Source organism: Vigna umbellata, chromosome 7 (genome assembly GCF_029865625.1).
Source record: "Vigna umbellata cultivar VRB3 chromosome 7, Vumbellata_1.0, whole genome shotgun sequence".
In the NCBI taxonomy this organism is placed as follows: domain Eukaryota; kingdom Viridiplantae; phylum Streptophyta; class Magnoliopsida; order Fabales; family Fabaceae; genus Vigna; species Vigna umbellata.
In genome coordinates, this window is record NC_142171.1 from 38872713 (window position 1) to 38898459 (window position 25747).

Below are 25747 nucleotides of genomic sequence, written 5' to 3' on the forward strand. Positions count from 1 at the left end.
ATTTCAATATGCTTTGTCCTTTCATGCATGGCTGGATTCTGTGCAATTTGTATAGCAGATTGATTGTCACAAAAACAGAGGAACTGGTTGTAGTAGAGGTTGTTTCAAATCATGGAGCAAATATAGAAGCCATTGAATTTCACATGTTGTGGATGCTAAAGCTCTATATTCTACTTCGGTTGATGATCTAGATATAGTACCTTGCTTCTTGGATTTCCAGCTGATTAATGATGCACCATAGAACACATTAAAATCAGTCACAGACCTTCTAGTGTCAGGCCAAGCAACCCAATTAGAATCATTAAAAGCCTTGAGTGCATGTTCTGTGTTGGAGGGAAAGAATAATCCTTGTCCTGGATTGTTCTTGATATATCTCAGGATTCTTATTGCTGTTGCATAGTGATCTTCCAAAGGATTGGAAAGAAATTGACTGAGAGTACTAACAACGAAACATAAATCTGGTCTTGTGTTGGTTAGATATAGTAACCTGCCAAGAAGTCTTCTATAGGCCTGCATATCTGAATTTCCCTTCTGTCTTGGAAAATTTTGTACCTGACTGTATGGGAGTAGAACAGGTTGACATCCCAACAATCCTGCATCTTCTAGTAACTCTAGAGCATACTTCCTTTGTGACAAATTAATGCCCTGATGAGATCTTGCAATTTCTAAGCCTAGAAAATACTTGAGTTGGCCTAAGTCTTTAATCTTGAACTTTGCATTCAATAGAGCCTTCACAGTTTGGATTTCCTGGATGTCATCACCTGCCAAAACTATATCATCCACATAAACAAGTAAGATGGTAATATGAGCATAATAACTTTTGACAAAAAGTGAATAATCTGATTTTGATTGTATGTAGTCCAAAGAAAGTAAAGTACTTGTCAACTTGTAATTCCATTGTCTAAAAGCTTGTTTGAGTCCATATAAAGACTTCAACAACTTGCAAACTTGTCCTGGTTTTTCAGTTTTATAACCAAGAGGAAGAGACATGTATACTTTTTCATCTAGATCCCCATGTAAAAAGGCATTAGTTACATCTAGTTGATGTAAATACCAATGTTTGGAAGCTACTAAAGTCAGAACCAATCTTACTGTTGTGAGTTTGACAAAAGGTGAAAAAGTCTCAAAGTAATCTAAACCTTGTTGTTGTGTGTAGCCTTTGGCTACTAACCTTTGGCTACTAACCTTGCTTTGTATCGTTCAATACTCTCATCAACATGCCTCTTTATTTTGTATACCCATTTACATATGATAGGTTGCTTTCCACTAGGTAGATCAATCAAAACCCAAGTTTTGGTATTTTCTAAAGATGCAATTTCTTGATCCATGACATTTCTCCAACAATCATGTTTGATGGCTTGGTTATAGGTTTTAGGTTCACTAACTTGGGAAAGATTAAGGACATATGATTTATGAAGAGATGATAATGCATCATATGATAGATATGAAGAGATAGGATACAAGGTACCTGTGAATGACTGAGTGGCGGAAGAAGTAAATAACATGTTGCAATGATAGTCCTGCAAATAAGATGGTGTATGTTTTGGCCTGGTTGATTTTCTTTGTGGAGTAGCAGTGACAGGTTCAACAGAAACAGGCTGAGAAGAGAAAATAACAGGGTTGGAAACAATAGAAGGAGGAGATGTAAGTGGTAAAAAGGGTTGATCAGTAACTTCTGAGAAAAGAGGTGATGGAGGTGAAATAATTTTGGTGACAAAATCCAAGAAATTTCGTGTATCAATAGGTGAGTGCTTGTCACTAGTAAGAAAAGAAAATATATTTTCATAAAATACTACATTCCTTGATAGAAAATGTTTCCTAGAGTTGAAATCTAACAAAAGGTAGCCTTACACTCCTGTTTTAAAACCCAGTAAAACACATTTTCTTGCACGAGGTTGAAATTTTGTTCTATGAGTTTGAAGAGTTGAAGCATAGCAAAGTAAGCTAAAAACTCGTAAGTAAGTAATGTCAGGTTTAACATTGTGTAACAGTTGAGATGGAGAAAAATATGCCAAAACTTTGGAAGGTAAAATATTAATGAGTTGCACAACATAACGAACAACAAAAGACCAGAAAATTATGGGCAAATGGGATTGAAACATCAAAGATCTAGCAACATTGAGAATGTGTTGATGTTTTCTCTCAACGACTCCATTTTGTTGAGGTGTTTCAACACAAGATAATTGATGTTGTATCCCTTTTTGTCTATAAAAATTTGTCATTGCAAACTCATTACCATTATCTAATCTAACAGCTTTTACATCAATGCCAAATTGTGATTTTATATAAGAAATAAAGCCAAAAAGTTGTGATCTTGTATCTGATTTACTTGCCATTAATTTAATCCATGTGTATCTAGACATATCATCCACTATAGTTAAGAAATATTTGAAACCATCAACATAAGAAGTAACATAAGAAGTACTATAGGGCCCCCAAATATCAACATGAATTAAATCAAAAGGAGCTTTTGAAACAATAGTACTTAATTGAAAAGGAAATTTTCTTTGCTTAGAATAATGACAAGCATCACAATGAGTGTATTTTGTATTAGGTAAAGTGGCATACATATTGCGTAATTTGGTATAACAAGAAAAAGAAGGATGCCCTAGTCTATAGTGCCAAATATCTATAGAGTTATGTCTTATTGTAGAACAAGCAATAGAATTCTCAGAAGTAATAGCAGTTGATGAACTAAGGGGTGTGGGTGCAGGAACTATCATGACATACAAGCCATCTCTTTCTTCAGCTTTCCCAATCATCTGCTTTCCCAATCATCTGCAGGGTTGACTTGTCCTGTATTTCATAGGAAAATTCAGAAATGTTAAGTTTACAAGATAGAGATTTAGTTAACTTTGTGACTGAAATAAGATTGACAGAAAAATTAGGAACAAATAAGACATTATGTAAAGTAAGGTGTGGGCTAAGTGAAACTGTGCCAGAAAAATGAGCAAATGAAGAGTTCTTGTTGGGTAGTAACACTGTAATTGGTGAGATTCTATGATAAGACATAAAATGAGACAAAAAAATTTGGATATATGATCAGTAACACCTATGTCTAGAATTGGGAATAGATATTACCTTGAGTCTGAGAAGAAGTGAAAGCATTATGAGAGCTCACTAGATTGGTAGAATGTGGGACTGTGCTATTAGATTGAGGAAGAAATGCCAATAGACCATGAATTTGCTCTTGAGAAAGTCCCAGAGTTGAGGAATGTGACTGTGCCGGAGAATTATTATAAGAAGGAATACTATAGAAGAATCTGTTGTAACATTGTGGACTCTTTTGGATTTGAGATCGGGTGGTAATCCATGTATTAGAGAGCAAGTATCAACGGTGTGGTTTGTCCTGCCATAGTGAGTGCATTATCGAGGTGCACCAAACCTTCCCCCTGAGGAACGAGCCTAAGAACCTTGATAACGAGCCTGAGAACCTTGATATGAAGATCTTCCCCGGCCATAATCATTGGCAGGAGAGGGTTTACCTCTGCCATTGAAGGTAGAAAAAGAAGGTTTAGATTGAGAAACTTGTGACGCTATGACTGGAGGTTGAGAAAGAATTCCTTATTGTAATATTCGCTCATGTTGAATTATCATCGAAAATTTTTTGGGTAAAAAGGCAAGGGATCCATGAGAAGGATCTGAGAGCGAACAATAGAGTAATTATCATTCAAGCCTCTAAGAAAATAAAGAATACAATCATTTTCACGATATTCCTTCATTGTCTTAGAAACAACACAACAAGAAGTAGAAGATTGACATTCAGGAATAGGGCGAAAATTGCAAAGTTCAGCCCAGAGAATCTTCATTTTAGTGTAATATGTAGTAACCCTTAGGTTAGATTGATGCATTGAATAAAGATCTTGATGCAATTGTGAAATTCGAACATAATCACCTTGGAAGAAACGATCTTTGAAATCCTTCCCTGCCGCAGCGGCAGAGTCAATCCAGATAATACTTGTAGCAATCTCATGAGAAATAGAATGATTGATCCAAGATAAAACTAGATTATTGCAACGCTTCCATGCTGGAACCATGGGATCTGTATCAGCTGGACAAGGAATGGAACCATCAACAAAGCCAAATTTATTCTTCATTTGTAGTGTCATAGATATCAAGCGAGCCCATCCATGATAATTGTGCCCTTCAAGAATCGGGGAAACAAGCACCAATGAAGGATTCTCGTTAGGGTGAATGTAATAGTCGTGTGTTGTATCTTGCAATGATGCGAGAGTAACAGAGGGAACAACCATAGAAAGAGAAGAAAAAGGCAGAAAAGCCAAGAACGAAAGGTAGAAGATGAAGATCTGGGCAGGAAAATAATTGGTTGCAGAAGAACGTGATAAAGAATTAATTTTCTTATGATAAGTTAAGAAAAGAAAGGATAGAAATTGTATTTCTTATTCCATAATCAGGAGAGAATACAATTTTTATATATATAATTGTTTGAAACAATATATAAACAAAATATAAATATAAAAATAGAATATAAATATATGAACATAAATGCACAAATATAAATGGAAAATAAATTAAATCCAAAAAAAAACATTAGTTTCAAAATATTTTTGTATTATTGAGTGAATAATTATGTGAGTCTAACTAATGAGTAAAAATTAGTGAACAAGAGTGGTTATAATTTCACCCATCAATTTTTGACTATAGACACGGTTAATGAGGTCTTCTGCATTGATGCAGCAGGGAAGAACAATCTTGCAACTAGCGGTTTTTTTTATGAAAATGAGTTAATTTGATTTTGATATTACGCTTCTCGTCCCTTTTTTAAAAAATTACCTAAAGGTCGAAGTTGTGTTTTGTATGCATGATTTTGTTTTAAGGAAGTCTATCATACTCAAGGACGACACCTTTGAAGATGAAGTTGTTGAAACAGCGAACCACTCCATATTACGGGTCATAGCAACTTTAAGATTATGTTTAATTAATCAATTTCTTATTAAGGTGAAGACCGAAATTGTCAATTAAGTGTAATAATTTCTTTGAGAATAATTTTAACTAAAATTCATAACTTCTATCAAAAGTTAATTTAAACTAAAATTGTCATTGAATGTGATTCGTTTAAAATAATTTCAACTAAAATTATTATTAATTTAAGCTAAAGTTGTCATTCGATTTGACAATTTCTTTGATAATATTTAATTAAAATTTGCATGTTTAACCTTTTACTTATTATAATTTTTCTAATCACGGTTATATTTGTTGTCTTTCAACAATTTACATCTAACAATTAAATCTGTCGAGATTTTCAAAAAATAAAAAATTGTCACACCCAATTCGCAATTAGATACTACAAATTTATAACAAATATAAAGAAACGAAAGCTGCCATTGTCTATGACTTCAATTTATAACAAATAAAATTAAACCAAAGTTGTTGTTATTTATGATAATTTCAGTTCAAAACAATTTCAATTAATACAAAAATCACCCTAAGTTATGAAGATTTCTTCTGTAGTTTATTTCAAAAACACTCTTTGCAAATTAGTTTATTTTTTAATCAAATGTTCAATTAAAAATTAAGTCTTCTGTAGGACTTTGCATGCATTTTAATCTTTTTAGGTTATTCTTGATACTACTAAACAAAGAGAATATTGTTGTCCTTCTATTTGGTGGTAAAAATTGTCTTAGATCGGTCTAACATATTGTTAACAAGGCCAAACAATGGCAGTTGTTAAAGTGAAAAGAGATTAAGAGTAAAAACAATGGTAAAATCATATTTTAATGGCTAAATAATCTCAAAACATAACCATAGGACATAATTGTTGGACTACGCACACACTTAAAAACTAAATCAATATTTTATTCTCTCGTATTAAATAAACAAGGTCTCACATTTAAGAACCGAAATAGTTATAATCTTAATAAGAAGAAATATAGTTTGATACGATGATAATTTGTTGTAAGTTAATTTTTTTTATGTTCTTAATTGTTTCCATAAACATATTTTAGGATCTATGATTCTAACACACTAACATACATATTAATCTTGATCTATAATAAGAATGTGTTTATCAATCACGCTCTTCAAACATTTTTTTTCTCAATCTATATCTGTCTTTCTTTTCTCCTCTACCACTTTCTTGATACCACATTGTTACTATGGGCTCGAGTCTGACCGATCGGCAAGGGCCACAGAGAGTCGAGCGGTATACGTTCAAGAAAACGTTTTAGAGCCGCTCGGTCTAGATAACCGTTGAGCACAGTTAAGGCACAATAAATGTGACAACGACTACCGTTAAACAATTACGGTTTGCATTAACGACCATTAAGAAGTAAATTAATTGGTCAGATTCCTTTAAACTCTATAAATAAGGGTTTAGGTTCGACGTAAATTCACGTTTTACTCATTACTAAATTATAAAGGCCTACAGAGAAAAATTCTGACTTGAGCGTCGGAGTGTCTTCTGAAGGTCGTCTCTCATTCGGTGTTCGGATAACTAGAGCTTGGAGAGGCAGAACGCTTGGCCTCGACAGCAAAATGCTAGGCAGTGACAAGAGGACGTTCGGCATTATCCTCGTCCCATTTCAGCAGAATCATTTTGGTGCCCACCGTGGGACTGAGGATTTTCGAAGACACCCTAGCAAGACCATAAGGATGACTCAAGAACCAGCGACGTTTATACAGGAGATGCAGAGGAGGATGGAAGCCATGCAGGCTAAAATTGAAACTCTAAGGGCTGAGCGGGATGCAGCACGTAGAGACCGTGACTCAGGACGGAGGGCCCCGTCCGGTCAAAGGTCGGCTGCACCCACTCGGATGCCCATAGTGGAATTCCCAGACTTTGATCAGGAAGGCACTGATCAGGGGGAAAACAATTCCCGGAGGCGTCATGCTCGTCCGATTCATGTCGCTTGGGCCAGGGCACTTTATCCCTTTACAACTACAGTCATGGAAGAGCAAATGCCGGAAAGGGCGCTCCCAGTTCTGGAAAGGTATGATGGATCAGGGGACCCGGAGGAGCACCTGAGGTCATTTGCTGATGCCATGACAATCTATTCACCTAGTGAAAGATTTTGGTGCAGGGTTTTTTCCCTGTCAGTTAAAGGAGAAGCTTTGGAATGGTTTCACTCTCTTCGTCCCAGGACCATTGATAGTTTTGTGACTTTGAGACGTTTGTTTGAACGACAGTTTGCTTCCATTAAGACACAAGACCTTACCTACATGGAGCTTACTAAAATCAAACAGGGAAGAGAGGAATACCTAAGGGACTACATGGTTCGGTTCAACCAGACCGCACGACATGTGAAGGGTGTTGGCAAGAAGTTCATCATCAGCACCTTGTCAATAGCCTTAAGGTCGTCCTCCTTTGCAGATAGCCTATTTACTCAGCCACCTTCAACCATAGGAGAAGTGCAGGAAAGGGTCGTTGAGTTCATTCGAATCAGGGAGATGCGGGTTGTCCAAAAAAGGCACCATGAAGAGAATGATTCACCCTCGGCAGGCGAGGAGCGAAACGAGGGCAAGCGAGCGTGCACGCAGGACCGAACGGCTTACCTGTGGACCGAACGACATAGTTGTAGCAAGAATAGATCTAAGCTTTCTATTTGCTTTTTTCCAGTTTAAAAAGTGTGATGTAATTTGCAGATCTGATATTACTATCAAATGATTTCCATCGAAATTTTGAGCAAGTTTTTTCAATCGTTCGACCAAAGGAAAAGGTTCTAAAAAGAACTTCAATCAACCGTTCGGCTTAAAGAAAGGGTTCTAAAATGAACTAAGAAAACTCTTATCAACCGCTCACATTGGCATCTTCAACCTAGGGAACATTTTCAAGTGAAATCCTAGTGTCGACCGAACGGTGAGGAACACTCCTTGTGAACTCTCTCACCTTGATCTTAGAGCACGCTTCAAGTGAACTCCTACGATCTAAACCGAACGGCGGGGAACGCTCCTCGTGAACTCTCACCTTGCTCTTAGGGCACGCTCTTAGTGAACTCCTAAGATCTAAACCAAACGGTGAGGAACGATCCTCATGAACTCTCACCTGGTTCTTAGGGCACGCTCCAAGTGAACTCTTAAGATCTAAACCGAACGGTGAGGAACGCTCCTAGTGAACTCTCACCTTGATCTTAGGGAATGATCCAAGTGAAACCCTAAGATTTAAACAGCTCGGTTGTGAACGCTTCCGTAACTCTCACCCGAGCATCTTCGATCTTGGGAAAGTTCTAAACGAACTCCTAGATCCCCCGCTCGGTAAGGAACGTTTCTGTAGTGCACCCAAGCGTCTTCAATGTAGATAGTTCATACTCCTCGATCTCCCGTTCGGTGAGCGATGATCCTTGTGAACTCTCACCATTATCTTAGGGCGCGCTCCTAGTGAACTCCTAAGATCTAAACCGAACGATGAGGAACGCTCCTTGTGAACTCCCACCTTGATCTTAGGGCACGCTCCTAGTGAACTTCTAAGATCTAAACCGAATGGTGAGGAACGCTCCTCGTGAACTCTCACCTTGGTCTTAGGGCACGCTCCTAGTGAACTCCTAAGATCTAAACCGAACACTGAGGAACGCTCTTCGTGAATTCTCACCTTGATCTTAGGGCACGCTCCAAGTGAACTCTTAAGATCTAAACCGAACGATGAGGAACGCTCCTCGTGAACTCTCTCCTTGATCTTAGAGCACGTTCCTAGTGAACTCCTAAGATCTAAACCGAACAGTGAGGAACGCTCCTCGTGAACTCTCACCTTGATCTTAGGGAATCATCCAAGTGAAACCCTAAGATCTAAACAGCTCGGTTGTGAACGCTTCTGTAACTCTCACCCGAAAATCTTTAATCTTGGGAAAGTTCTAAACGAACTCCTAAATCCCCCGCTCGGTAAAGAACATTTTTGTAGTGCACCCGAGTGTCTTCAATCTAGATAGTTTGGACTCCTCGATCTTTCGTTCGGGGAGCGATGCTTCTATGGCTCTCACCTTAGCATTTTTTGACTTAGGGAACGTTCCAAGGGAACTCCTAGTGTAAAAATCGCTCGGTCGGTAAGGAACGCATGTTTTTGGATGAATCGTCGTGACCCTTGAAAACTTAGGTAAAATCTTGTGTCAATTGACATAACTTGACAAACCCGACGCAATATCAGATTTTGCTAGGGCTTGGGGGCCTTATGTTACTATGGCTCATATCCGACCGAACGGTAAAGGAGTAGGAAAGTCTCTACGTCACTTTGGGTTCATATACTAACGATCGGTTAAAATGACATAGACCCTTAGGAACCGAACGGTCAACTTGCAGGAGAAACCCTCTCAGTCGTTCGGTCCCGACTATTGATTGGTACCAGACAGAGTGTAACGCAGCGAAATAAAGCTTAGAGTAGCACAAAGCGTGTTCGGTCACCTTTTTAAAATAAATTTGTCTGTTTTTAGAAAATCAATTTTCTTTCAGAAAATTTATCGAATAGTTGATATGCGTAAAAGATAAAAAATGTAGGGAATAGAAAATGACACAAGTAATTTTTATACTGGTTCGATTCAACAGAATCTACATCCAGTTGTTAATCACTATAAAAAGTGATTATTAGTTCCACTAAAAAGATGTTTCACAGATTACAACAAATAGTGAATAAAATAGATAAATAAACCTTCCTTCGACGAACGAACCGGAAGAAGAACACTCTGCCAACTCGAAGAGAACCGCTCCGACTATCGACAAATGAAACGCGAGCTTCTCCTATTCACGAGACCAAGCAGAGCACCTTGCTAACTCGAAGAGAGCTTGCTCCGACTATCGACACATGAAACGCAAGCCCCTCCTATTCACGAGACCAAGCAAGGGAACTTGAACTATAGCTTCTGAGAACTTCCTCTAACAAACAGTATTCTACAAGAGCTTCTGTTCAACAACTATCTTCATTTGAATTTCACAGAAACCCAATATATAGCCAGTTGTTTTGAATATCTAAGGTTAAGTCTCAACTGCCATGAATAATCGATTATTGTAAGTGATAATCAATTATTCAAGTACATTACAGGTTTTTCAAAAAATGTGATAATCGATTATATGAGGTGATAATCGATTATTCCTAGATGACTTTGTGATAATCGATTATTGTCATTCCATAATCGATTATTGCAGTTAAAAATGCAAGTTATACAAAGTTTACAAGACTTTCCTACTATATTTAATTTCTACAAATTGCTTTTAAATAATTCTAATATCTTCTTCAACTAAAACTTCTTGCAGCATCATCAAAACAATTTTCTTCAAGATTTGCCAATACTCCTTATTGGTAACAATCTCCCCCTTTTTTATGATTATCAAAAAATTCAGTTTTAAAAGCAATTTTGGCTTACCTGCAAAACATACAAGCTAACAGGCAACAACAGAGTTAGCAATACCTGTATTAATTTATACTTCTCCCCTTATATTATTCTTCTCCCCCTTTTTGATCATAAGCAAAAAGATTTGATGTAAAAAGCTCCCTCTAAATACGATCGCCCCCTCAATTAAACAAAGTATGCATATAATCAAGAAATCATTTTATTTATGAAAAGAAGGATTACATTATAAGAAGAAACATAAAAGACAGAATTATAACATAGATGAAATAGCAAGCAAACAACAAAACATGCTAACATAAAACCTATATCTAAAACTCAGGACTAGGACATCTTTCTGGAGGTTGAAGGTTGAGATGATTCTCGATGTTAGATAGGCGAACATCAAGATCAAGAAATTGATCAACCATGTACTCATCAATAGATTGTTGCCACTCATAAATCTCCTCAAAGTGTGTTCTTTGTGCTAGACTCATATCCTCTAATTGATTAGATAATCTAGCAAAATGTTCTTCCATGGAGAGTGAGGAGGATGAGGGCATGGTAGATGGACCTGCATCAGAAGGAGCAGCAGCACTAACTGGTTCTGTCATATGAGTATTGATGTCATCATCTTCATCTTCATCTTCATCAGGATGGCCATCATCTTTGTGAATGAGAACTCGTCCTCTAGTAATGAATCCCATCTGACGAAAGGTAGTATCTTCAATTTCCGAGCCAACAGCTTGAATGGCTTGGACAAGTTCTCCTTGAACATTTACACCTTTGTACTCCAAAATCCTAGAAATAAGAAGAGCATAGGGAAATCGATAAGAATGGGATTTCTTACCTTTTACCATTGTGTCAGCAATGAGAGCAGGCCAGTCGATGTGTATGTGATTTAGGATCCCATACAGAAGAAGTAGATCCTGCTCAGAGCATTGAGCATGATTGGTTCCTCTAGGACATAGTATCCAGACAATCAAGTAGTGAATCATCCTTTCTTCAACCTTGAAACCTCCAACAAGCAATTGCCTTCGATTAGTCTATTGTTCAGGGTGACACAAGAAGGATTGGAAAGTCATCAACCTATTGAAATCTTGAAGTCCTAGATGAACTTTTACAGCATCATCCCAGATGGTAAGTTGAGCAACGTTGGTCCACACATCATCATCTAAAATTATGCGGACACCCTTTACTTTAGTGGATATAATCCCATCTCGATATCTCAAGTTGAAGTAGAAAACTCTTATGAGATAAGGATAAATGCAACCTTTTTGCTCCACCAGATTTGTGAGTCCTTGAACAGCAAAAAGATCTGGAAATTGAAATCCATAGAAACGGAAAAAATCAAGGCGAATATACTTTACCGCCATGATTCTTCTTTCTTGCCAAGAATTAACATAGTCCGCATGTTTTCCTTGATCTGAAATCCACCCATCAATGGTTGCAGGACGTGGTTAAGAGGAAGAGGATGCTCCAGCAGCTCTGCGGCGATGTCTTCTTGAATCCGCCATGGAGAAAGTTTGAGGTAGTGAGATTTTGTGAAAGTGAATAAAAATGGAGAGGTTTTGAGCTCAAGATTTGATTTCAGCAGTTTTTGGGTGCAAAGAAGTGTCTAATAATTGATTATAGGAGGCTATTTATAAGAAGAATGGAAAAACTAGCTGTTTATGGCCGTTTATAGTCGTTATGGGATGCTCCAACGACTTTATTTTTGGAACTGTCAGCATGATAATCGATTATGGCTCAAGAATCACTGCCTAGAAATTGCATGATAATCGATTATGCTTGATGATAATCGATTATTCGTTCAAAATTTCCCAGATTTGAGTTTTAAGTTTGAATAATTGATATTGCCTTATGATAATCGATTATAAAGCGTTAATTTTACGAAAATGCGAAAATTTTTATAAGCGTTGATCCTAAGACATGTCTAATACTCCTAACTCTTCTAAGCTCAAAAAATCTATCCTTAGGTAGCGCCTTGGTGAAAATATCAGCTAATTGATGTAAGGTATCAACATATTCAATTTGACAATCCCCTTTTTGAATATGGTCTATCAAGAAATGATGTCTAATCTCAATGTGCTTAGTCCTTGAGTGCATTATGGGATTCTTAGTTAAATTTATAGCACTAGTATTATCACATTTTAAAGGAATATTATCAAGGAAGATATCAAAGTCTTCCAGTTACTGTTTCATCCACCAAATTTGGGCACAACAATTTCCAGCAGCAATATATTCAGCTTCAATGGTAGACAAGGCTACACACGCTTGTTTCTTTGAATTCCAGGATACCAAAGAACAGCCCAGAAAATGACAAGTACCACTAGTACTTTTCCTATCAATTTTATAACCACCATAGTGTGCATCAGAATAACCTATTAAACTAAGTGAAGCATCAGATGGATACCAAAGTCCAAAAGAAGTGGTTCCCTTAAGGTATTTTAAGATTCTCTTGACAACAGTCAAATGAGATTCTTTACGATTTGTTTGGTATTTAGGATTTGCTTGGTACCTAGCACACACACATACACTTTGCATAATATCTGGTCTACTAGCAGTTAAGTACAATAAAGATCCTATCCTGCCTCTAAACATAGTTTCATTTACTCCTTTTCCAGATTCATCCTTATCTAAATAGCATGAAGTACCCATAGGTGTACTAGCTTCTTTACACGTATCCATACCAAATTTCTTAAGAATTTCTCTACAATATTTTGTTTGGGAAATAAGAGTACCTCCATTCATCTGATTTATCTGTAGTCCTAAAAAGAAATTCAGCTCACCCATCATAGACATCTCAAACTCACCTTGCATTATTTTTGCAAATTCTTCACATAAGGAGTCATCAGTTGACCCAAAGATAATATCATCTACATAAACTTGTACAATCAAGATGTGCTTTCCTACTTTCTTTATAAATAAGGTTGAATCAACCTTACCTCTAGAAAAATCATTATCAAGTAAGAAAGTACTAAGTCTTTCATACCAAGACCTAGGTGCCTGTTTAAGACCGTACAAGGCCTTTTTCAACTTATAAACATGATCAGGAAATTTGAAATCCTCAAAAATAGGAGGTTGACTAACATATACCTCTTCTTTTATGAAACCATTTAAAAACGCACTTCTCACATCCATTTGATACAATTTAAATTTCATCAAAGATGCATATGCAAGCAACAATCTAATTGCTTCTAACCTGGCCACTGGTGCATATGTTTCATCATAGTCTATACCTTCCTCTTGACAGTAGCCCTTTGCAACTAGCCTTGCTTTGTTCTTTGTGATGTTTCCATCCTCATCAAGCTTGTTCCTGAATACCCATTTGGTTCCTATGACTTGATAATTATCTTGCTTTGGAATAAGTTCCCAGACTTCATTCCTTTCAAATTGGTTTAGCTCTTCTTGCATAGCAACGCACCACTTATCATCTTGAAGAGCTTCCTTTATATTCTTGGGTTCTATCTGAGACACAAAAGCTATAGTTAGACAAAAATTATTAAGATTATGTCTAGTAGTTACTCCTTTTGAAATGTCTCCAATGATGTTGTCCAAGGAGAGTCCTCTTGGTTGTTGATAGCTTTTGGAATCAACAGCTTGAGGTGTTTCTTGAAGTTCTGGAGGATAGTTCTCATTTAGATACATCTCTTCAAGAGCTTCCTTCAAATAATCCTCATCACCTGCAATAGGTTTTTTTTGACTCAAGAGGGTTTTCCTCAAGGTCCACAATCTCATCAAAGACAACATGCATTGATTCTTCAATTATCAAAGTTCTTCTATTAAATACTCTATATGCTTTATTGGTCAAAGAATATCCTAGGAAAATTGCTTCATCAGATTTTGCATCAAATTTACCTAGATTATCTTTTCCATTATTCAAGACAAAGCATTTGCACCCAAATATTTTTAAGTGAGATACATTTGGTTTTCTACCATTCAACAGTTCATATGGAGTTAATTTCAGAATTGGCCTAATAAGCATCTTGTTTAACACATAACAAGCAGTACTAACTGCATCAGCCCAAAAATATTTTGGCACATTAGATTCATTCATAAGGGTTCTAGCTAATTCTTCTAATGATCTATTTTTCCTTTCAACAACACCATTTTGTTGGGGAGTTCTAGGTGCAGAAAAGTTATGTGCTATGCCATATTCTTCACAAAATTTTTCAAAAGATTCATTTTCAAATTCTCCACCATGATCACTTCTCAATGTTTTGATTTTCAAGTCTTTTACATTTTGAATATGTTTGCAAAAGATTTAAAGGCTTTGAAAGCTTCACTTTTCAAATTTAAAAAGAAGGTCCAAGTGAATCTTGTGTAATCATCAACAATTACAAGAGCATAGTAATTTCCACCAAAACTTTTAATTCTAGATGAACCAAATAAGTCCATATGCAAAAGTTCTAAAGGTTTTGATGTTGAAATCATGCTTTTGGATGAAAATGAAGATTTGGTTTGTTTACCTTTTTGACATGCAGTGCATAATTTGTCTTTTTCAAATTTCAGTTTAGGCAAACCAATCACAAGATCTTTTGAAATCAATTTATTCAAATGTTGCATATGAATATGTACAGCTCTTTTATGCCATAGCCAAGGATTTTCTTCTTTAACAACTAAGCATGTTATACTATGATTAGATGCACTTTCAATATCAATCAAATAAATATTGTTATGCCTAACACCTTGCAAAGCAATATCAGTAGAATCTTTAAAGTAAACAGTGCATTTATCACTTTCAAAAGTTATCTTGAGACCTTTATCGTATAATTGACTTATGCTTAAGAGGTTATGCTTGAGGCCTTCAACATATAGCACATCTCTTATAGCCAATGTATTTCCTCCTTCAATGTCTCTGGTACCCATGATTCAACCTTTGTTGTTATCCCCATAAGTCACAAATCCTTGCTTTTTCTTCTCAAAAGAGATGAATCTTTTCTTGTCACCGGTCATGTGTCTTAAACATCCACTGTCAAGATACCACAATGACTTCTTTGACTTAGTAGATTCCTACAAAACAAATTAGCAAGAGTTTTAGGTCCCCAATCTAATTATGGGTCCTTGGGGTTAGTTCATGCGAGTATAAATCATTTCACAACTTTAACCCATGCATATTTACCATTTGGAACACCAAAATGTTTAATGTTGCATTTGTTTGATGTGTGTCTATGCTTCATACACTAAAAACAACAAGCATTACTTACTTTGTTTTTAACAAAAGTCCCTTTTTCAACCCAAACTCTACGAATTCTTCTTACTTTGGACTTATTTATTTGATGCATATTTCTATTTTCAACACTGCTTCTATTAAGGTTTGTCTTAGCATGTGAATTAGTCTTGGTTTCCTTTGCATGTAAGTTTTCAAGTATGTCAATATCAAACATATGACTCTTACAAGACAAGCATTCAACAGGTTCAACAGTAGCATTTGCATAAGATAATTTTGTTTCTAAAGAACTAACTTTATTTCTTAAGACAACTTCATCATCAAGCAACTTTTCATAATTCAATTTTAATTCATTGTGCTCTTTCTTAAGTTTTTTATGTGCAGCATCAAGTTTTTCAGATTCAATCAACAATTCACAAAAGGCCTTTCGCAAGTCTAATTCAGTAGATTCAAAGCTGGAATCACTTACTTGGCTTTCAGTATCTTCTGAGTCAGCCATTAGACAAATATTGGCTTCTTCATCTGAATCATTTGAGCTTGTTGAGCTAGATGCATTGTCTTCCCAAGCTATGTAAGCTTTCTTCTTCTTTGGGAATTTCCTTTCTTTCTTTTCTTCACTTTTCTTATTCTTTGGACATTCAGTTTTCATGTGCCCTCTTTCTCCACATCCATAGCATTTAACACTTGAAGGAGATTCTTGATTTTCTCTCCTTTCTTTACGAAATTTGTCCTTTCCTTTTGCCTTCATAAACTTGGCAAATTTCTTTATCATGAGGCTCATGTTTTCCTCATCATCAGAATCATCATCTTCAATCATTTTAGAGTTCTTTCCTTTGGAGATCTCGGACTTGAAGGCTAGTGTCTTTCTTTTGCCTTGATCTTCTTCAGCCGTCAATCTTCTCAACTCAAGCTCATGCTCACGGAGTTTCCCAAACAAAATTGGCATTGACATTTGAGTGAGATTTTGAGACTTAGAGATGACAGTCACCTTTGGTTGCCACGACCTGTCCAATGATTTCAAAATTTTTACATTCAATTCATCAGTATCAAAAGTCTTACCCAACCCTGTCAAGTGGTTCACTATGTGAGTGAAACGCTTTTGGACATCAGAAATTGTTTCTCCAGGTTGCATTCTGAACATCTCATACTCCTGAATGAGAGTGTTCTTCCTTGCACGTTTCACGTCCTATGTTCCTTCATGTGTGACTTTGAGAACTTCCCACATTTCCTGTGCTATCTTACACACTAAAATTCTATAAAATTCATCAAGCACAACAGCAGATGAAATAATATTACGAGCTTTAATATCAAACTGGGCTCGTCTATTTTCTTCATTAGTCCACTCAAAAAATGGTTTTTCTACTTCTACACCTTCAACTTTGTTTTTAGGAATATAAGGACCATTTTGTACAGCTTCCCAGATGCCTCTGTCAACAGACCCCATAAAAATTTCCATTATGACTTTCCAGAACGCATAGTTATCACCAGTAAAAAGTGGTGGTCTGTTAATAGAAGCACCCTCGGCATATACAAGGTGTTGGTTGTGACCGACCATTTTCGCAAATTTTGAAAAACTATCAAAGCAAGCTCTGATACCAATTGTTGATTGGTACCAGACAGAGTGTAACGCAACGGAATAAAGCTTAGAGTAGCAGAAAGCGTGTTCGGTCACCTTTTTAAAATAAATTTGTCTGTTTTTAGAAAATCGATTTTCTTTCAAAAAATTTATCGAACAGTTGATATGCGTAAAAGATAAAAAATGTAGGGAATAGAAAATCACACGAGTAATTTTTATATTGGTTCGATTCAACAAAATCTACATCCAGTTGTTAATCACTATAAAAAGTGATTAACAGTTCCACTAAAAGGATGTTTCACATATTACAACAAATAGTGAATAAAACAGATAAATAAACCTTCCTTCGACGAACGAACCGGAAGAAGAACACTCTGCCAACTCGAAGAGAACCGCTCCGACTATCGACAAACGAAACGCGAGCTTCTCCTATTCACGAGACCAGGCAGAGCACCTTGCTAACTCGAAGAGAGCTTGCTCCGACTATCGAAACACGAAACGCGAGCCCCTCCTGTTCACGAGACCAAGGAAGGGAACTTGAACTATAGCTTCTGAGAACTTCCTCTGACAAATAGTATTTTGCAAGAGCTTCTGTTCAACAATTATCTTCATTTGAACTTCACAGAAACCGAATATATAGCCAGCTGTTCTGAATATCTAAGGTTAAGTCTCAACTGCCACGAATAATCGATTATTATAAGTGATAATCGATTATTCAAGTCCGTTACAGGTTTTTCAAAAAATGTGATAGTCGATTATATGAGGTGATAATCGATTATTCCTGGATGACTTTGTGATAATCGATTATTGCCATTCCATAATCGATTATTGCAGTTAAAAATGCAAGTTTTACAAAGTTTACAAGACTTTCCTACAATATTTAATTTCTACAAATTGCTTTTAAATAATTCTAATATCTTCTTCAACTAAAACTTCTTGCAGCATCATCAAAACAATTTTCTTCAAGATTTACCAATACTCCTTATTGGTAACACCGACAACCGTTGGGGTTGAGGTGTTGGTCACAGTCCATGAGGCCTTAAGCCGGTCGGAAATGACTTGGAAACCCTACGCAAACATCTAAAGACTTTGCTAGGGCTTGGGGGGCTTATGTTACTATGGGCTCGAGTTTGACCGATTGGTAAGGGCCATAGATTGCAAGCAGTATACATTCAAGAAAACGTTTTAAAGCCATTCGGTCTAGACAACCGTTGAGCATAGTTAAGGCACAATAAATGTGACAACGACTACCGTTAAACAATTACGGTTTGCATTAATGACCATTAAGAGGTAAATTAATTGGTCAGATTTCTTTAAACTCTATAAATAAGGGTTTAGGTTTGAGGTAAACTCACGTTTTACTCATTACTAAATTATAAAGGCCTATAGAGAAAAATTCTGACTTGAGCGTCAGAGTGTCTTCTGCAGGTCGCCCTCCATTCGGTGTTCGGATAACTGGAGCTTGGAGAGGTAGGACGCTCGGATCAGCAAAATGCTCGGCAGTGACAGGAGGACGTTCGGCATTATCCTCGTCCCATTTCAGCATAAACACATGTGTAAATTAATTAATTTATAGTTTTCTTGTTTTAAATTTTTTTCAAAAAATTTAAGAGTCATGGTTCTGAAGTATTAAAATACATAAAATATAAAAGAATATTAATATTAATGTATAAGAGACCCAATAGAAAAATACGTTCTTGTTTGTTTTTCAATTTATCTCTTTACTTTTATGTTTTTCTTATCACTTTTTTTATAGCTTTCTTTGAAAGAACCTTATAGCTAATAACATAACTTTAATTCCTTTTATAATGTAATATCTATCAAGTTAACTTTTATTTTATCTTTATTTTATTTTGTTATAAGTTTTCATAATAACTAATAAATTCTTATATTATACTAAATCACATTTGATCCATTATAATATTTTAATTACATAATAAAATTAATTCGTAAATTAATTCTAATATTTGTTGTGTTTGATATTTTGTCGCTAGAAAATATGATAGGTTTCTCGTACAAATTAAAAAGAACAAATCACGAATTATTGCCTAATATTAGTTTTATCTTTTGAGAATGAATTGAAGAGATGTAACATTTTTTAAAATATCACTCGCTTCCCTGAATGTCGTTCTAAACAGTTTATATCAATGTTAATGTATAAAGGTAACACAAATTTTGACTAATCTTGTTAGGAAAGACAAGAGAAAAGTAAAGTTTCACTTTTTCTTTTTGTTGTGAAAGTGCAGAGTGATGAGAAGAAGTAAGTTAAAGATTCACTTGGAAAAGAAGTCCCCTTTTGAAGCCTTTGGGTGTGTAGAAATGTGGAAATCATGATAATCCATTGTTCATCAACAAAATAGTCATGGCAGGAAAAACTTGCAAGAACAAAAAAAGGAAAAGATATTACTGAACAGATAAAAGTGACACTCAAAGAATATGTGCCAAAACCACTCAAATATCTGCAGCAACAACAGAACCTCATAAACTCTTATATAAACCTTTGATGTTCTTATGATGTGCTTATGATGTTGTGGAGTGAGAAACAAACAAGAGAGTGAAAATGGGATGGTTCTCTCCCAAAAACACAAACACCATGGCCACTACTGTTTCCTCAACTTCTCCAAATTTTCATTTGGTTGTCATATTTGGCATTGTTTTCAGCTTGTTGTGGCTCTCAAATTACACAGTCATTTACTTGCAGTTTCTCCTCATGTTGTCTCCCATACTTGCAATACTCTTGTTCATTTCATATGCTACTACCTTTGGAAGGCTCAACTTTAGCTTCATGCGTTTCAAGAATGTTGCATCTCATAGAATGTAGCCATATACACTTGCGTGCCTTCTTTTCAATGTTCCTTTTTCTAGACATGATTCAGTATTGCTGTGTTATTACTGCACAGGCTTTTAAGCTATGTTGGAAATTTTTATGTGAGAATCTTTTGCTAATGAATAGTAAAGAAAATACGTATTTACGTGTTTTGTTAAGTTCGTATTACAATGTTCAGATGACTACTTGAGAAAAAGTGAATCATATGTATCAGTGTTCCTTTATTTTTAATTACTTGTGAGACAAAGTTAGCAATGTTCGTGCACATTATTAAACACGTATCTCAGTCATTTTAGGGAGAAAAACATGCAATTATTGTTCCATAATAAAGAACAGAATATGACTTCTAATGAAATGCAATTATTTTCATTCTTCAAAATGCAACCATTTCTTACTTCCCCTCCCAGTTCTTGGTCGAACTTTATAAAAACTGTCACATTTTGAAGATGATAATCATATACAAATCATATTTTGAAGATCATAATCATATAGAAGTAGTTCAAAAACAATATCAAGTTTTAAAATATAGATTAATTATGTTTCTCATCTGAGATTTGGAATTTAACTCTCTTTTGATCCTCCGATTTAAACACTGTTTTTTCTCAAAATTGAAAATTTATTTAATTATGTTTTTTCTCATCTGAGATTTAGAATTTTAGGTCTAGGTTTAAAGTTCATTATAATTTCTTAAGTTTTATATTTAAGCGCTAAATTATATATATAATCACTAACATTATATATATAGTTTTAGTGCTTAAATATTAAATGAAGGAATAAACAATTTTAAATTCTAGATATTAAATCTATTTTAATTTCTTAAATTTATAGTTTAAAAACTAAAATATTTTTTTTTTCAATTTTCGAGAAATTAAAAAGATATTTTTTTCAATTCGAGACACTAAATTCACATTATTCCAAATTTCAGATATTAAAAATGTAATTTATATGAAAGTGAGTTGTTTGTATCTCTGAAAACAATCCTTTTTTATTTTATTTTTTCAATTTTATAAATTTTTATTATAATTATTTACTGTTAATTGTCTTATAATATAAAATAAATTAAAAGAACAAAAAAATTTTAAATGAGTTAATTCATTCAAATTATTGATCCATGATAAAATCAGACAGATTAAAAAATATATAATTTATCAAAATATAAGTTAGGTTGAACTAATACATTTTTAAGTTCAATCCCTAATAAATTAATCCGTATACTTCTAATTATAAATAAGTCTAACATATTTAAATAAATTATTGTTAATCTATTTTTACACTTAATTTTTGAAGACTTTAAACAGATGTCTGCACCATCATCTATGAATTTAATAAGATAATCAAAGAATTATTTTCAGATTGATAGCCAAAAAGTTTTTTTTTAAGAGTTATCTCCCACAAAACCCTCTAAAATTGATTGAAATAACATTTTTATCCAATTTTTTTTGTTATACAAAAGTCTTGTGAACCATGTTAACTCGGCTTTAGAGTAAATTACATTAACACCTTATTAATTGCATTTCCCTACTAATACCAAATATTAAAATACCTCTTTCAAACTTTTGTTGCCACTGCACTCATTATTGTAACTGTTGCATCATAGCAGATATGAAAAAAAAAAACATTTTAAATTATGCATTTCTTTTTAACAATATTTTGTGTGAGACGTTCTAAGCCAATATTTTCACAAACTTTTCCAAAGATGAAGTACACTTATTTAAAATTACCTTAAAAACCAAGTTTAAAAAATAAAATTTAGTGAAATTATATAAGTGACTATTTACAAGTTAGATTATGTAGAAAATATTTTTAATTAATGAATAACTCACTTTATCTGTTTTCTTATTCTTTTCTCCTAGAAGTTTGTATAGAGAAAATTATGTTAACATGCTCCAGCGTAATACTCAAAACAAATAAACACTATCAGAAAATACTATATAGTTAACAAACGTCTTAAAAATGTTCAGTAATATCTCTCAGCTGACCTCAACATCTCTCAGAAAAGATAGTCACATAAAGATCAATGACAGAAAATTGGATTTAGACCCCAAATAACAGTTGATGGGGCTAAGAGGTTTTCTTGGGTGGAGCCATGTTAAAAAGAAGTGAAACAACTGCTTTGACAGTACAAAGCTTGAGCACAGATAAGGTGACTAGATATAACACCAAGCCTGCAAAGATGTAAAGCCCTGTGAGCCTGATTATTACTACAAATGATCAAATTAAGACACCAATTTGCACAATAAGAACAGCATATTTAGAATTTGAAAAGAAACTTGCCAATTTGAAAATGAGATAGATCATTGACATCATACTTCCCTGCTCTCCAAAGTTTAGAATCCTGGATGGCCTACATAAGAGTTCCATGCAATGATAATTGTATTTAGAAAGAGAACAATTTCCAAACATATACTTGTGTAACAATGCACTTATGTGTATATGTAACTTTGTTACAAGTTAACACAATAAAATCTGTGATGTATAATACTTTCATAAATTGTACAGCCAATAAGCTGGTGCAATAAATTTACTTATGTACTCCTTTGTAATATAAGTGCAGGTTTTAAGCCATACATCTTTTGCGGGATCGTTGGAAGCAAAAGATGTAATTCAAAAGGGCAACAAAAAAAAATTAAACAAAGAAATGTCATATAAAAGTAAGGTTCAAACACTTGCTATGTCTCTGGAAGAAAAAGAGGCTTAGACAAAAAAAAAAACGAGGGGACAGAGGAACGAGCTGACAAAAGCAAGAAAAAGTAGAAACTTCACAAATAAATTCAAAGTAGACACCAATGCACATGAGATTACTTAGAGTTGACCCTCAGCAGTCCAAATTTAAAAATGTAAGTACCAGTAACTTTTTGTTAGAAGGAAACTTTTACCAAGACTACTGTGTTTGTTTCAAGTCTTACAAAATTATTCCCAGAAATATTAGTGGGATGTAACATTTTCATATTTGGTAAAAGTTATAAAAATTAGTTCGAAACATTAATCATTCCCAGGAATCCATATTACACACGCTTTCCGTTTTTTCTTATCCTCGTGTAGAATGTAAATTATTTTCTAAAATAACTTCCCGGTGTCACTTTATAATACCTTTTTTTAATTAGAATAAAATTAAAAATATCCCAACTAATCACACATACTTACAAAATATCTTTGATGGGAATCATATTCCCAGTAAAAGTAATCACAGGAATATTATTAAATACGTGAAATAGATACCCCAAATTTGAAATACTTGTTGAACACGACTGGTTTGAATCCCCATGCAATGATGAAGATGACTAATATTAACAAGAATAAGAATTATTACCAAAAAACAAGAACCAGCTAGAACTGACGTTATCAAGAACAAATTAGAATTTAGTTTCAACCAAGATGTTTACTTCTTAGTTGGCATGTTTCTTTCTTCATAGTTAATGAAGTTTTTGTTAAAAAATCGCGGGTGAAACACTAAGATATTTACCTTTAGCAGCAGATGTTTCTTTGCAAGAGAAACATCCAAGAGAAGCATTGCAATGGAGGATACGATAGCATAAAATCTCAATAAACCAGGTCGACTGCGTCTTCTGCCTGTCACAAAATTTAGAGATGGCTTACTTAAAAGGTTCAGATAAAAAGCTTGATATGATACATAGGAAACAAAAAATAACTCTGGCTTTAGCCATATACCAACCTATATTCCCAATGATTAGTGAAACAACACTAACAAAAACAGACGAATAGGCCACTGTGTTTGGAGTATCTGCTTCTATTCCTGGAAAATATGCAAATATTGATCCTATAAATAGCAACGCAGCCTGCAGGGAACAATTTCAAATTTTAACATATATTAGACAAAACCAAAAGATGTCAACAATTAGAGAATACAGATTCTCCAGGAATAGTTAGAGTCAGCATGTGCAATCAGAAACAACAGTTTGACATGGCTATGAACTAGGATTTAGAAAGTTGAGAATGACGTATAGAACTTCTGGCTCACAAGCATTACAATTTCATAACATGAATCCTTTACTCCATAAAAACACTCATTATGAACTGTGTAGTTTGAATAGCCACCCAAAAAAAGTTCAACTACATTAGTGCATGAGTACACATAAAAGTTAATAAATGTTTTTCATTAATAAAAGCATACGCCCATATTCGAGTTAATAAAATTGCTTTGATAATTTTGTCAAGTCTAGTCCAGTGTAGGAAAATATACATGTCCTGTAGAGCTGTAACTCACGAATCAAAGCAAGGCGAACTTTTTAAAATGTTTTCTTTTAAAAGGAAAGAACATAATCAATTAGTAGAGAACTGCATATCCAGAAATTTCAGTAAGAAAGCCTTCTATCTAAAGATCTCAAACAACATCATGTTACCCAGGCAAGAAACCCGTTATATTGAGCTGCCATACCCATCCCCTTTTTCAATTGTATTGGTTAAGAAATGGAAACTCAACCCCACAAAACCGATCCAACACAGCCCTTCACGCCGAGATATATACATCTTGTGCATGAGACTAGAAATTAATGGGTGATCCAGTCTAACAGCTAGTGGAATGAATGTCCAACAAACACAAATTTCGTTAGGATAGACTCTAAATCATAGCTCTGATAGTCAAGAAGTGGACTTTAAACCTAATTTAACTCCACAAAATCAGCTTGTAAAGGGAGGTTTGCACCCACATATATATATTCTAAATTAGTCTTATTCTAGTCGACATGGGACTTCCCAACAATATCAAACAAATACCCAAAATCACCATAAGGCAAGAGTATAAAAGTTGTAACATAACTAGATGTACAAAATCATTGGAAACTCAAAAAAGTATTAACATGAAGTAACAATTAAACGCTCAAAATTTTCCTCTGCTGTTAATTTTTGGATCAGAACAGATTCTGAGCTGAGATAGTCACAACAGAATCTTCAAGGGCCAACACAGGATATACATAAAATTGATTATTGAAGTTGTGGCCTGGCGGTTTGATTCCCTGGTACTGGTCGGGGTGGTTATCCATGTGGTTTCTGCGGAAGGTTTGGTAGGTTGGTGACTGTTCTTGGAAACTTTTGATCGATAGTCTGGGGGCTTTAGTGGGTAATTCTATTCCTTTATAGAATAATTAATTTGTTAATTTTATAAATCAGAACCATTCTCCAAAATAGCATAAAAGCAATTCGAACTAAATCAGAGTTGTTACTCATTTAAACTAAACACACTAAAACTGGTGAAAAATATTTCATTTAAAAATCTACAATCAATAACCATGACAAAAGCCCTCACAGAACATACAATGCCATTGATACAGAAATCCAATAACCACAAAAAAATAAATAAAACCCAAGATACCTCGATGATAAAGTGCAGAGAGAGGCGTTTCTTCCCCTTTGCAACTAGTTGATACCCTAAATGGTATAACATCAAAACAAAAACCAATGAGAATATTAACAAAATAAGATATAGCTAAAAGCTAAGCCATAGAATAAATTAACTGCAACGGTATTAAAAATATGTATATCATAAATTAATAAAAGAAAATACAGAGAGATTAAGGAAAAGGTGAAGCTAACTTGAATCAACAACCATCCGGAAGGAGTAATCAGAGCCATCAGTTCCAGAGGGCCTTCCAGAAGCCAATTTTCTATTCTGCATCTTTGTTTTCACACCTTGTATTGCAGATCACCCGACTTCCTTATCAAGCTGCTCCAATTCTAACTGCAAGAAAATATGAGAATTTGTTAGGAATGTGAGAAAGGCACAGTTGGTTCCAATAGTTAGAATATTAGTTTAGTAGGGCAGAGGGCGCGAGTTAGTGACAAATAGTTAGGTGAACTTAAGGGTGGGGGATCCATTAATATCCAATAATATTTGTATATTGAATACTAGCTCTTTCTAAAAGGAAAATCCTCACAAGAGAGATAAG

At 34.7% G+C, this 25747-nt stretch overlaps 3 protein-coding genes across 3 annotated transcripts; 1 reads left to right on the top strand and 2 right to left on the bottom strand.

The window, feature by feature from the left end:
- Positions 1–3593: 3593 nt before the first annotated feature.
- Positions 3594–4253, bottom strand: LOC148195956 (uncharacterized). Its single transcript, XM_088095331.1, has one exon. It carries the CDS (start codon positions 4251–4253, stop codon positions 3594–3596), a length of 660 nt encoding a protein of 219 aa, XP_087951457.1.
- A 15294-nt stretch (positions 4254–19547) lies between these two features.
- On the top strand, positions 19548–20075 carry LOC148195957 (uncharacterized). Its single transcript, XM_088093832.1, has one exon. The coding sequence runs from the start codon at positions 19578–19580 to the stop codon at positions 19836–19838; it is 261 nt and encodes an 86-aa protein (XP_087949958.1). The 5' UTR covers positions 19548–19577; the 3' UTR covers positions 19839–20075.
- A 1664-nt stretch (positions 20076–21739) lies between these two features.
- Positions 21740–25535, bottom strand: LOC124844361 (uncharacterized). The gene is made up of 6 exons (XM_088095018.1): positions 25395–25535; positions 25174–25229; positions 23518–23641; positions 23308–23414; positions 22119–22188; positions 21740–22009 (listed from the first exon to the last, which is right to left on the bottom strand). The coding sequence occupies exons 1-6, from the start codon at positions 25474–25476 to the stop codon at positions 21906–21908; spliced, it is 543 nt and encodes a 180-aa protein (XP_087951144.1). The 5' UTR covers positions 25477–25535; the 3' UTR covers positions 21740–21905.
- Between the last annotated feature and the right edge of the window lie 212 nt (positions 25536–25747).